Genomic DNA, 13,427 nt, shown 5'->3' with positions numbered 1-13,427 from the left:
GTTCAAGATGGTATGTGGCTTGGAGGGTAACTTGCAGGTGGTAGTGTTCCCATGCATCTGCTGCTTTTATCCTTCTAGGTGGTAGAGGCTGCATTTTGGAAGGTGCTATTGAAGGAGCCTTGGTGAGTCCCTGAAGTGCAACTTGTAGATGGTGCACATTGCTGCCACCATGCATTGGTGGTGGGGGGAGTAAATGTTTATAGTGGTAGATGAGGTGCCAATCAAATGGGCTGCTTTATCTTGGATGATGTTGAGCTTCTTGAGTGTTGCTGGAGCTGCTCTCATTCAAGCAGGTGGAGGGTATTCCAGCATACTCCTGTTTTCTTGTAGATGGTGGACAGCTTTGGGAAGTCAGGAGGTGAGTTATTCCTCACAGTTCCCAGCCACTGGCTCTTGTAGCCATAGTATTTACATGGCTGATCCAGTTCAGTTCCTGGTCAATAGTAACCCTCCCCACAGGATGTTGATAGTGGGGGATTCAGCAATGGTAATGTCATTGAAGTTGAGGTTAGATAGTTAGATTCTCAAATGGTGCGAGGTATGGCTCGGCATAGAGGGTCTGAGGCCATCAGGGGTGTGTGGGTGGCATGGGTTGGCACGTATGTCAAGGGGAGTTGGTGTGAGGAGTGAGGACCAGAGGACCTGATGTTAAGAAAACAACCAGAAAAAAGTCCCACAGCATTGAGTTGGGCCTTTAAACAATCTGTCTTGGCATTTGGCAGCCCGAGTGGCCAATTCCAAGGGCTGTGAATCCGACTTCATCTTGTACCCCACCACAGAACAAATATCCCACCATTCAGAGCTCTTTTACTTCAGGTGGATCTGACTCGGGATGAAAATCCAGGCCATTCACATGCATCTCTTGCCCACAACTTACTCTAAGTACTCTATCTTTTTACTTTTGTTTATGCTGCTAGGGAACTAATATCTCTACAAATGAAGAAGCTACTTTATGAAGTGCTGCTCTAAATTATTGTGCTTCAATTAATTAATCTTTTTCCCTCTATTTTATGACTCCACTTTCAAACAAGATAAGGTACTGCTTTACTATCATAGTACCAGTGAGAAAAAGTCCCCAGAAAGCAGATCTTACTGGAATGATAACGCCACTACTCTTTTTCAAGGTAGTGCAATGTTATTATACATAGATTGCTAACAGCGAAGGATGAGGGATCCCAAATACTGTAGGGTTACGCTGGAGTTTAATATCACACGGCTTATCAGTACAAATAAGCTTATCACTGTTTGTGCAAAAAAAACATCCTACTAGGGCACTGGCTTGCAGGGTTATTTGAAGCTGAGTGAGAAGAATGCCATCCCCAGATAATATCTACTCCTCCAGGTCCAATTAATGAGCTTTGCTAGCTGATCAATAATCAACAGAGACTTGGAGCACTGTGACCTGCTTGGCTCTTAATTTAGATAACTGGGCATGCCACAGAAGACTAAGTTCAAAACTTCCTTTGCCAGGTCTTTTCATCTTGGGGGCAGTCTTAAAAGTTATAGTCTTGACTCAGTCAATAGCACTCTTGTCCTTGAATTGCAAGATTGTGGGTTCAAGGCCCAGTCCAAAGTCCATAATCCAGGCTGACGCTTCAGTGCAGTTAAGGGATTGCTGCATTTTTAGAGATTGAATGAGACTTCAGACTGAAGCCTCTCAGGTGGATCCAAAAATCTAATGGCACTATTTGAAGAAGAACGATGACCAGGAGAGTGCTTCCAGCGTCTCAACCAATATGTATCCCGTAACATTACCAGACTATCTGACCATTTACCTCACTGCTGTTTATGGGACATTGTTGTGTGCAAAATGACTGCAAGGTTTCCCTATTTTACAACAGTCACTAGACTTCAGAAGTAACTAAATTACTGTGAAGCACTTTGAGATATCCTAAGATTGCCAAAAGACACTATATAAAAGCAAATTCTTTCTTTCATAGGTCACCAGTTGGCAATGCGGAGCTTCAGTAGCAACTGTCTGCCCCTCTGCAATCCAATCATTGTGGATACCAAACCGTAGCTATATAATGTGTACACAGCACAATGCTCAAATGAGATCTTGATGCCCTCAGGAGCATTGCTCTAGTTCTAGCACCTTCACCAGAAGACAGTGCCAAAGACCTGGGTTCCATTCCTGGCTTGAGTCACTGTCTGTGTGGAGTTTGCATGTTCTCCCTGTCTCTGCGTGGGTTTCCTCCGAGTGATCCGGTTTCCTCCCACAGTCCGAAAGACATGCTGGTTAGATGCACTGGCCATGCTAAATTCTCCCTCAGTGTACCCGAACAGGCGCCGGAGTGTGGCGACTCGGGGATTTTCACATTAACTTCATTGCAGTGTTAATGTAGCCAACTTGTGACACTAATAAATAATAAATAAATAGAAGATACTTCAGTATTGCTCCTTTTTTAAAAACTGGTAAATACATTAAAATTGTTCCATTAAATTAAAACATTTCTGTTGAATATTTGACATATTTCATGGTCTTAAGTTAACTCCTGCTGCATAAGACAACACAAATCTGTAACTCCTTAATGCAAAAAACAAGTTGTGTTTAAAAGGTGGAGAAAAAATGCAATCTGGGTGTTCTAATGCATACATCTCAAATGTTATGCAAGAAATGTTGTGAAGTGATAGCTAGGGCAAATAGGGTGTTGGGGTGCATTCAAAGGACAACTGATTACGAGATGAAGCATACTATTTTATCCTGATACATGACCTTGGTCAGGCCTCACTTGGAATAGTGTCCCGTTTTGGTCTCCTTACAAGCTAGGTGATTTTTGGAAAGGGTGCAGAGGAAGGCAAGTAGACTAATTTCCAGTCTAAAGCATATTAGTGATTAATGTAGGCTTGAAGAGTTGGGATGCTACACTTTAGAAAAGCGGAGACTTCTGCGTGATTTGAGATTTATAAGATGATGCAGGGAACAGGGTCAGTTCCAGCTGACAGCTTGTTCCAATTAAATAGGTTAGAGAGGACCAAGGGCCATAATTTTAAGCAGTGTAAGGTCAGATCAAGGCTCGCAGCCACAAAATCGCCCTTTTCCCAAGGAACGGTAGATTTTTGGAAGGAGCTGTTGTGTCATGCATTGGATGCCAAAGTGGAACAGAAGGTCTTTATCTGCTTGCCATTGTTCTTATAACACACATGTCCCAAAGCACTTCAAAAAAGTGTGAACAGATAAAAATTGAAAAGGAAGTTCTCAACAGAAAAGAAAGGAAGATAAAAAGATACCTCAGAAAGTATTAGGGTACTCTCAGGCTTTATTATTCCTGTAAAAATCTTTTCTAACAAGATTTAAAGATTTAAAAAACAATAACTTTTTTTAGCAAACATATTAACATGTATTTCAGATTTTTCCATTTCATGTATTCAATATTTGACTACATTTTATTGAAATATTAGCAATCATCCTCCAAAATCATTAACAACACCGATAATACATTTAACATTACAGGTGCTGTTCCTGTTGTTACCTGATGAATTGCTTTGTTGATCATTGCCCGTTTTGTTCCTAATTTCAGATGAGGCTACATCTTCTGTAACTTGCTCTGAGGTATTTTTTGACTTCATAGCACTCTGAAAAAAACAGATATTTAAGCTTGATAATTCAGAACATAGTGGTTCCTCTACCCTCTCAATAGTTTCCATGTCTTGGAGTTTTAGTAACTCGTGTGTTCAGTATTGTATCTATCTTTCCAGGACATTGACTTGTCACCTAAGATTGGCAATTGTCAATATTTTAACGCTGATAGTAACTTGTTTTAAATAAAGAATTGGCAATTAGAAAACATCTATTAGAAAATCCAGGCTATTTCCAGCAGTGTGCCTTTCTAACTGAAAGGTTCTTGTGAACCACAATGATGGGCAACTGAGCTAATGACTGTAATACTATGAGTATCACTGCCCTACACAAATATAATTATTTTGTATTAGCAAGTTTCTAGACATTATTTTAGTAGTCAAGTCAAGTCAATTCAAATGATGTTGTTAATGCAACAAATTTGCATTGGAACTCCATATTCCCTCTCATATCACCAAGGTGTTGTGCATATATAGGGTTAGCACTGCTGCCTCACAGCACCAGAGACCTGGGTTCAATTCCCGGTTTGGGTCACTGTCTGTGTGAAGTTTGCATGCTCTCCCCATATCTGCGTGGGTTTCCTTCCGGTGCTCCAGTTTCCTCCCACAGTCTGAAAGACGTGCTGGTTAAGTGCGTTGGCCCTGCTAAATTCTCCCTCAGTGTACCCAAAGAGGCGCCGGAGTGTGGCGACTAGGGGATTTTCACAGTAACTTCATTGCAGTGTTAATGGAAGCCTACTTGTGACAATAATAAAATAAACTTTTAAAAATATTTTTATTTATTTATTTTTAAATATGTTCAAGGCTTTAATTTAATTCTTGAATTGAACTCTTTGATTTTAAAAATATTTCTAATAAATTAAATGATATTTTCAAACATGCATTCAAAAACATAGCAAGTGTTTTTCCTGTTTGAAAAAGTAGCTTGTTGCCAAATGAATTTAGTTTCCTGGATTGCTAAGGTCTTGTGGGGTCAAAACTCAATAAATGTTGTTCCAATATCGATAGTAGCAAGAAGCCCATTGCAAAACATAAATGCCTCAGCAGCGGCATAAGTATATGAAGGCCAGCACCACTTAAAGCTAACCTGCAGCACTTAAAATGGGAGCTACACCAGACAAACATTGTGAAGCCATGGGTCAATGCCAGCTGTCTATCCTAAGGACTTAGATGCAATGCTGCAAAATGTTTGGGATGGCACAGTGGTTACCACTGCTGCCTCATTGCACCAGGGATCCGGGTTTAATTCCAGTCTTGGGTGACTGTGTAGAGTTTGGGGGAGGCAATGGCCTAGTGGTATTATTGCTAGACTATTAATCCAAAAACTCAGCTAATGTTCTGGGGACCCAAGTTCGAATCCCGCCACGGCAGGTGGTGGAATTTGAATTCAATAAAAAAAAACCTGGAACTAAGTCATCTACTGATGACCATGAAGCCATCGTCGATTGTCGGAAAAAAACATCTGGTTCACTAATGTCCTTTAGGGAAGGAAATCTGCTGTCCTTATCTGGTCTGGCTTATATGTGACTCCGAGGCCACAGCAATGTGGTTGACTCTCAACTGCCCTCCAAGGGCAACTAGGGATGGGCAATAAATGCTGGCCAGCCAGCAACGCCCATGTCTCACAAATGGATAAACAAAAAATTTTGCACATTCTCCCTGTATCTGCGTGGGTTTCCTCCCACTGTCCAAAGATGTGTAGGTTAGGTAGATTAGCGGGGCAAATATGTGGGGATACAGTAATAGGGCCTGGGTGGGATGCTCTGTTCGAGAGTTGGTGCAGCCTCAATAGGCCGAATGGCCTCCTTCTGCACTGTAGGGATTCTATGATCACACACAAGTGATGTGGAGATGCCGGCGTTGGACTGGGGTAAACACAGTAAGAGGTCTCACAACACCAGGTTAAAGTCCAATAGGTTTATTTGGTAGCACAAGCCACAAGCTTTCGGAATGCTGCTCTTTCAACACCTGATGAAGGAGCAGCGTACCGAAAGCTTGTGGCTTGTACACATAAGTGGTCAAGTTTAGTGAATGTAAAACAGAGCACAGCTGAGGAAACACAATGCAGAATTGAAGTTTGGTGAATGGAGGAGTTAAGTGAAGGAGGGGAGGTGTTCATTTTATTTTTCTATTTTTCTCACTCTGTAGGAATTGGTTCCTACACTACCACAGGGAAAAGAGCTAGCTGCTTGGTAAGTATCTGATAAATGGATAAGTTCTATTCTATCCCTAAGGTTTAAAATCGTCCACAAATTGGTGGTAAACTTAATAAAATATATAAAAAAGCAACATAAATAAAATAATAATATAACTAATTACTTCAAAAACATTAAAACATTTTTAAAAATCTTTTTTTAAACTTTTAAATATGGTGTTATGGTTGCAGCATGTGGAAACTCCTGGATAACATTGTGACCCAGGGCAAACACATCTGCAGTCTTTGCGGTTCAAGGAACTTTGGCTCAGAGTCATTGAGCTGAAGGCTGTCAGGGAGGGGGAAATTTAGCTGGATGCTTTGTACCAGAAAGCACATCACTTAGGATAGGGTCTTCTGATTTGGTCTGTAGTCAGGGACAGGAGGGTGTGACTGCGAGTGAGGCAGGTAAGGGGATCCACAGGACAGGAATGCAGGAATGTGAACCTCTACAATTGTCCAAGAGGTTTGAGGTTTTCTCAGCTTGTTTGGATGAGTGAGGGCTGCAGGGTGGATGAGCAAAATGACCCGCGGCACAGGAAGCCATTCAAGTGGGGGGAGCAAAAAAGAATGTAGTGGTAATAGGGAACAGTATATTGACGGGAATTGACTGTTCTTTGCAGCAAAGAGCAAGAGTCTGAACAGCTGTGGCCCCTGCCGGGTGCCAGGGCTTGGGTCATCTGCTCATGGCTGAAGAGAACCTTGCAGTGGGAGGAGGAGTAAGCATTTGCTGTAGTCCATGTAGGTACCAACGACATAGGTAAAACTAGAAAAATGGTTCTACATAGAGAGTATGAGGAGCTAGACACTAAATTGAAACGCAGAACCCCAAAGTTTATAATTTCAGGATCATTATCTGAGCTATGTGCAAATTGGCATAGGGTGCATAAAATTAGGGAGCTGAATACATGGCTCAAAGACTGGTCTGAGAGAAGTGGGTTCCAATTTGTGGGGCACCAGCACCAGTGCTGGGGAAGGTGAGCGCTGTACCGTCTGGACGGTCTACACCTGAAACATACTGTGACCAATGTTTTTGTGAACTACATAACCAGGTAGAGAGGGTCTTTACAATAAATAGTGATGGTAAAGGATCAAATGTGGAAAGATATAGGCTGGAATTCTCCAATGTTGTATGACCAGCCACTACTGCCAGCAAGAACAGAGAATTTGGCACTCAACCAAAACTCCATTCACAGCAGCAGGACCAGAGACTCCCAGCCATGGACAAGGTTGGAGGATCCCAGTCATAGTATATCAAGGAGTAGAGACGAGGTAAGAAAGGAAAATAGTAAAATGGGAAATGAGGGTTAGAGAATAGCAGGAAGGCACTGAGCAAAAAAACTATGGGACCTGGGTTCGATTCCCGGCTTGGGTCACTGTTTGTGTGGAGTTTGCACATTCTCCCCGTGTCTGGGTGGATTTCCTCTGGGTGCTCCGGTTTCCTCCCACAGTCCAAAGATGTGCAGGTTAGGTGGATTGGCCATGCTAAATTGACCCTTAGTGCCAGGGGGACTTGCTGGGGTAAATGCATGGGGTTATGGGGATAAGGCCTGGGTGGTATTGTGGTCGGTACAGACTCAATGGGCCGAATGGCCTCCTTCTGCACTGTAGGGATTCTATGATGATAAAAATGCACTCGAATCAAGACTAGATGTTATAAACATAACAAAAGGACAAAACTAAAGGCTCTGTATCTGAAGGCACGTAGCATTCATATCAAAATAAACAAATTGATAGTGTACACTGAAGTAAATAAATATGATCTCATGATCATTACAGAGACGTGGCTGCAGGATGATGAGAATCAGGTCCTGAATATTGAGGGATATATGACATTCAAGAAGAATAGGAAGCTAGGTAAAGGTGGAGGGATAGCACTGTTAATCAAGGATGGCATTTATGAAATAGTTAGAGATGACCTTGATTCAGGAGAACAGGATCTAGAATCGGTTTGGCTCCCTATCTCATATACCTCAGCCTCCAATGGCACTGAAACGAAAGGATACAGCTCAAGAAGGATGATGTATGATCAGGAGAGATAAAGCTTTCACCGCTGCATCACCATGATTTGATCCCAGTCATTGATAGCAAACAAACTGCCATCAGCCAGATGATAGTCTGACATTCATAGAAACTCTGAGGATTTATGCATTATCCCCTCTGCAAGTCACTGTCATTCTCCTGCAGTGGAAGGACAATGAGTGACTGCTCCATACCCTGACTGGAGCTTTATCACAGAGGGTGCGTGCTCCCATCAGTCAGACGGGAGATCAATGCTCACAGGAGGCATATGATGTCCTTATTGGATCTCCTCATCACTCTCCATGAATCTAGTGGCAATGAGCGTGTCTCAGACTTGTTTACCTCGTCTTGACATTGCCACTGCCTCATGGCTGACCCTCTCCCTCAAAGACCTCCTCAACCTCATCCCCTTCAATATCCTCCTCATTGGAGAAAACATGCCACTCCTCCATTTCTCCTTAGACATTTCCTTCCTCCATTGCCGTGCCAGGTTGTGCAGGGAGCAACAAGTGACCATGATGTGCAACACCCTCTGCGGATTGTGTTGCAGGACTACACCAGATCAGTCCAGGCACTGGAACTTCATCTTTAGCATCCCTGTGGTCTGTTCCACCAAAGTGTAGGTTGCAGCATGAGCCTCATTCTATCTTGTCTCAGCTGTGCTCCCTGGTCTCTATGCAGGCGTCATCAGTCACCTCCTCACTGGGTAACACTTGTTCCCAAGGAGACAACCCTGTTGTTCCTGTGGACCCCGAAACATGTCAGGATCTGAGAGTGGCTCAGAATGTAGGAGCCATGAACACTCCCTGGGCATCAAGCACAAACCTGGGAGATGTGTTTGGTGTGGTCGCAAATCAGCTGAACATTCAGCGAGTGGATACCCTTGCGATTCATATAGTTCACTGCTTGATGCTCTGGAGATCTGAGTGCCATGTGAGTGCAGTTGATGGCATCCTGCACCTATGGAAAGCCAGAGATTTGTACAAAACTCATTGCCCTTGCATCCTGGCTTGCAACATTCTGGTCAAAATGGACAAGTCGTGTACCCATGTAAACATTGCATCTATCATCTCCTGGATGCACTTGTGTGCAGAGGCTTGCAAAATCCCACAGAGGTCACCTGTGGAATCCTGGAAGGAGCCACTGGCATAAAGATTGAGCAACACTGGCAATAGTTGCCCTCCAAATCCCCATGGTGCCAAATCCCACAGAAGAAGGCAGATATGACCAACCAGCTCCCTGGATATGCTTAGTCTTCAGATGTCTCAGACATCTTCAGATACGTTAGACACTGTCCATAGACACTGGGTCTAGCAAGGTGCCTCCGATTGATGGCTGTCCAGGGTTCATCCTCTGCGGGAGGAGCAGGCCCTACCACCCTTTCCTCTTCACGGTTCTGCTCTTTCCTTTGTCGAACCAGGAGTAGCTGACTTCTACTTCTTCTTTCCTGCCCATGAGCAAAAAGAAGTGACAGTGAAATCACCAGATTCCATGCTTCAATAGTTCTCCTCAGTGCAGTATCAAAGAGAGAGATTTAACAGTTAACTTCTGAATCCTAAGGACCACTCTTTGCCCATTTATTGTCTGAAGTTGCCACTCAAAACCCATTGAGTCATTGGCCACAACATTGATGTCCAGTCCTTACTTCACATTTTACTTTGACAACACCTCACATCAGCCTTGCCTCACACCACATGACTGAGTGGCCAGTTTTGACTACTACATTCTGCACTCTTATCTGAGGCACTGGCATTGTCTCAAGTTTCACTCCAAGGTCTTGCACTCAACCTGGGGGGCACTTATCAATACGCACCTTAACACCCAGAAAATCATTAGGAGCGTGTTCCTCAGCAGTGTGCCACTGCCTATTCAATGAGCAAGCAAAACACTAGATCAGGAGAGATGAAACTTTCACCCCTGCATCTCCATGATTTGATCCTAGTCATTGAGAATAATCGAACTGCCATCAGCCAGACAGGAGTCAGACATTCACAGAACTTCTGTGAAGAACTATGCACTGTCCCTATTGCAAGTCATCATTGTCCTCCTGCAATGTAGAGACTATGGGTAACTGCTGTGATCCAATGATGGGCTCTTTATCACAGAGAGTATGCGCTGCTCAGTTGGTGTATGGTACAGCACACCATGGCAGTCAGCGATCTTGGAAGTCAGTGCGTCAAGAGGTAAATGCTGAGCAACAATCAATGGCATTCAGCCACATAAGTGGTGCTTGAGTGGGAATAATTGCATGACTCCAGGCATGTCAAATGAGTTACAGCTGAACAGTCTGACCTGCAATGGGGTAATGATCACAACATGTCTTTCCATTAGCCTTGCCCTTGTCAACATCTGCCTTCAGAAGTGCCCTTCCCAACTTTCACTAAATTTGAATAGAACAATCACCCACCCACTGCACTGCAACAAGCTTCCCTTCCTTCAATGAGGCCCTTCCAAGAAGCCCATGACCCAGCAGCAGTAGGGAGCCTCAGGAATGGTGCTTTTCACACTAGACAGACTCCCCTCACCCCCCGATACTCTGGAGTCCTCCCCCAGGTACACTCCAACTAGGCCCCTGGTAGCCTGGATTAACCACCCCTCCTCTCCATCCCCAGTAGTCTGGTGTCTTCACCCCGGTACCCTCTGACTAGGCTCCCAATACTCTGGAGTCTTCCTCTGGTATCGCTACAGTCAAGCTTGGTCACCCCCAAGTCAACGGCTGGTCAACCCCAGTCAGAGCTTATACTCCCCAGTGAAAGCTGGTTACACCCTGTCAGAGCCGGATTGCCCCCAAATCAAAGGCTGGTCACCCACAGTCAGAGCTTGATCGCCCCTGAATCAAAGTCTGGTCACACCCTGTCAGAACTTGATCGCCCCCGAATCAAAGTCTGGTCACACCTTGTCAGAGCTGGTAAGCCCAAGTCAACCTCCTTAATAAGCAGAGCCACCGCGTGAGGGCTGCACTCACCTCCAAGCTTCCCTTGGAGTAGTGCTCATGAGGGGCACACCTTTTGAAGCCAGTTGTGATTCATATCTTTCTGACATCATATCGCCGTGGATGAGTTTTTTGACAGCGGTCGTGATTCTGGCCTATGGGCCTGATAATGAGATGCAAATATATTCAAATAAAGTTCCTGATGTTGAACGGTGGAAAACACTTCCTGCCACTGATGGAGGAAGGGCACGATTGTGGCAAGCTTTCACGCTGATATAAAACGCATCTTTCTCCTTCTCACAATATTTTCTGCTCCCGTTGCCAAACCTACATGACGCCAACGGGAGCAAAAAACCCTGGTCCAAAAATATCATATTCCTCACCCTGGACTCCAACACCGTAGGCTGCAGCGACTCTAGCCCATTTTTCACCATACATTGCCAACACCTGTTGCACCTTGACAGCTTCATTATAATATCTGGGGAGCCCTGAGCCTCACCATTCTAGCAAGGTGTCAAAAGTGCCATATATAAAAACATAACCAAACCATCTGAGTAAAAATAAACATCGTTTGGAATAGCACTTGTTCAATATCAAAACTGCACATTTAAACCTTCAGGTTTCAAAACATTGCAGGCTTTATAATTCAAAGTGCCTTTCAGCATGTTAAAATACCATGAACAGCTGGGGATTATTTCTAAATAAACGTATACCAATTTTTTTTTGACTACTAGTGCATACAAATATATGAACTATCAAATGGAAGCTAAGGTGAGAACTTGAAAATAAAAATAGAATTACTTCCAAGACATCACAATAGTCAATGGGAAGGCACAAAACAAGGTATATATTTGGATAATGTTGATACTTGTGAGAATCTTGTACTAGGTTTTAGATTCTTGCACTTCTCTGACAATCTTAAAGTTTAACCTAGATAATTCTTATTCCAGAAAAACTGTCATATTTAAAGTAGCCTGAATTATTCAAAGAAAAAAAAATTGTTTCATGAGTTTGTAATTATGACAGAGACTAAGAAACTCGCAAATACTTCTACTACCTCATCTAGGTTACTTGTGGATGCAACTGCATCTTCTCTCGCTGATGTTCTCTTTTGTAAAGATTTCTGAACAGCCTGTAAAACATTTTGGTATGTTAAAACAGTCATCCTCACTGCACTATATAGCAACAGGTTCCTTAACATCTACACATACTGTACTCCTCCCAATTTCAAATAGGAAATGGAAACCAACCATCAGAACTGGGGTAAACACTACACTGAAAAGAGTAATTTATTCAAAATTATATGCTCTCGCAATAATACCCCAATTTATCTAACCTAATCCCAAACCTACCTTTAGTGTCCAGCACTCCACCTCCCTCATTAACCTTGATTCCCGTTTCATACTGGTTTCTGCCTCCCCTTTGTAACTATCATCTTGGGGCTAAGCCAGTTAACTGTAGAGGCAAACTTTATAAGAGGAAAAAAAGGGAAATCCAATTCAGATTAAGAGAATTTCCTTTGAAGAAGGGTTCCAAATGTATTTTTGAGCTGAAAGCTCCACTCTGCATCCAATTAATCCCAAAATTGCTCAGTTCAGATAATGATGGATCAATTACTTTCTCGTTATGTAAGTTACATTTTTTTAAATTATAAAATAAAAACTCAAGTCACAACCCATGCTGTAGTAATAATAAATTCAATGAAGGTTGGCATTTACTAAGATGTTAGTCACAGTCTCTGCCGATGTGGAGATGCCGGCGTTAGACTGGGGTGGGCACGGTAAGAAGTCTCATAACACAAGATTAAAGTCCAACAGGTTTATTTGGAATCACAAGCTTCCGGAGTGCTGCCCCTTCATCAGGTGAGGAAGCGCTGCTCCTTCATCAGGTGGAAAGGATGATTCTTTTCCGAAGTTCGTGACTTTTAACCTGGTGTTGTGAGAATTCTTATAATCCCCACTATCAGTGCATTTGGATCTTGATTTTTTTACCTACATGAAATTTTACCAGAAGAAATTCTGTAAACTTCCAACATTTATTCATGCATTTTAACAAATTGCTTGGTTGATAACCAGCGATTATTCAGTTAATCAATTTGTAACTAATGATTGTTCAACAAATGTATAAAACACATCTATTTCTATCTCAATAATCTTCATGATAACCATTACTTCTATCATATTACAGTGCAAAGCAACAGTAAAATAATTTAAGATGGCACATGACCTTCAATTTTTTTTCACAAGTCAATGACTATGTAGTGGTACAAAATTACGTTGATAAAAATTCCTCATAAGAGGGTGAAAAGGGCAGTGGAATTTTTTAAATCTTTCATAGAATGTGGGCATCAACAGCAAGGCCAACATTTGATGCCCATTCCTAATTGCTCTTGAACTGCGTGGCTTGATAGGCTCTTTCAGAGGGTAGCTAAGAATGAACCGCATTTCTGTCACAGCTAATCACACATGGGCCAGATCAGGTAAGGATGGCAGATTCCCTTCCCTAAAGAACATTAGTAAACCTGATGACTTTTTATGACTAACAAAAATATATTTGTTATCACCATCACGGAGACTAGCTTTCAATATCAGAATTATTAGTTAATTGAAATTAAATTTCATAAGCTGACGTGTGAGATTATCTCGACATCATAGTTAGGGTTCTGCATTACGAGTCCAGTAACATTATTACTTATTACAC

At 42.6% G+C, this 13,427-nt stretch overlaps 1 protein-coding gene across 2 annotated transcripts in view; it reads right to left on the bottom strand.

The window, feature by feature from the left end:
- Positions 1-13,427, bottom strand: part of cfap36 (cilia and flagella associated protein 36) — a 94,238-nt gene that overhangs the window by 17,174 nt on the left and 63,637 nt on the right. The window contains exons 7-8 of one of the 2 annotated variants that reach the window (XM_078229890.1): positions 11,785-11,859; positions 3,474-3,576 (exon numbers count right to left, since the gene is read on the bottom strand). In XM_078229890.1, coding sequence (XP_078086016.1) covers positions 3,474-3,576; positions 11,785-11,859 — 178 coding nt within the window. The remainder of the gene's footprint in view (positions 1-3,473; positions 3,577-11,784; positions 11,860-13,427) is intronic. The other variant, XM_078229891.1, reaches the window with a different exon arrangement.

The sequence above is a fragment of the Mustelus asterias genome, chromosome 15 (genome assembly GCF_964213995.1).
Source record: "Mustelus asterias chromosome 15, sMusAst1.hap1.1, whole genome shotgun sequence".
Taxonomy (NCBI): domain Eukaryota; kingdom Metazoa; phylum Chordata; class Chondrichthyes; order Carcharhiniformes; family Triakidae; genus Mustelus; species Mustelus asterias.
Note: the sequence above shows the minus strand (reverse complement) of the source record. Positions and strands in the feature narration are given on the sequence as shown.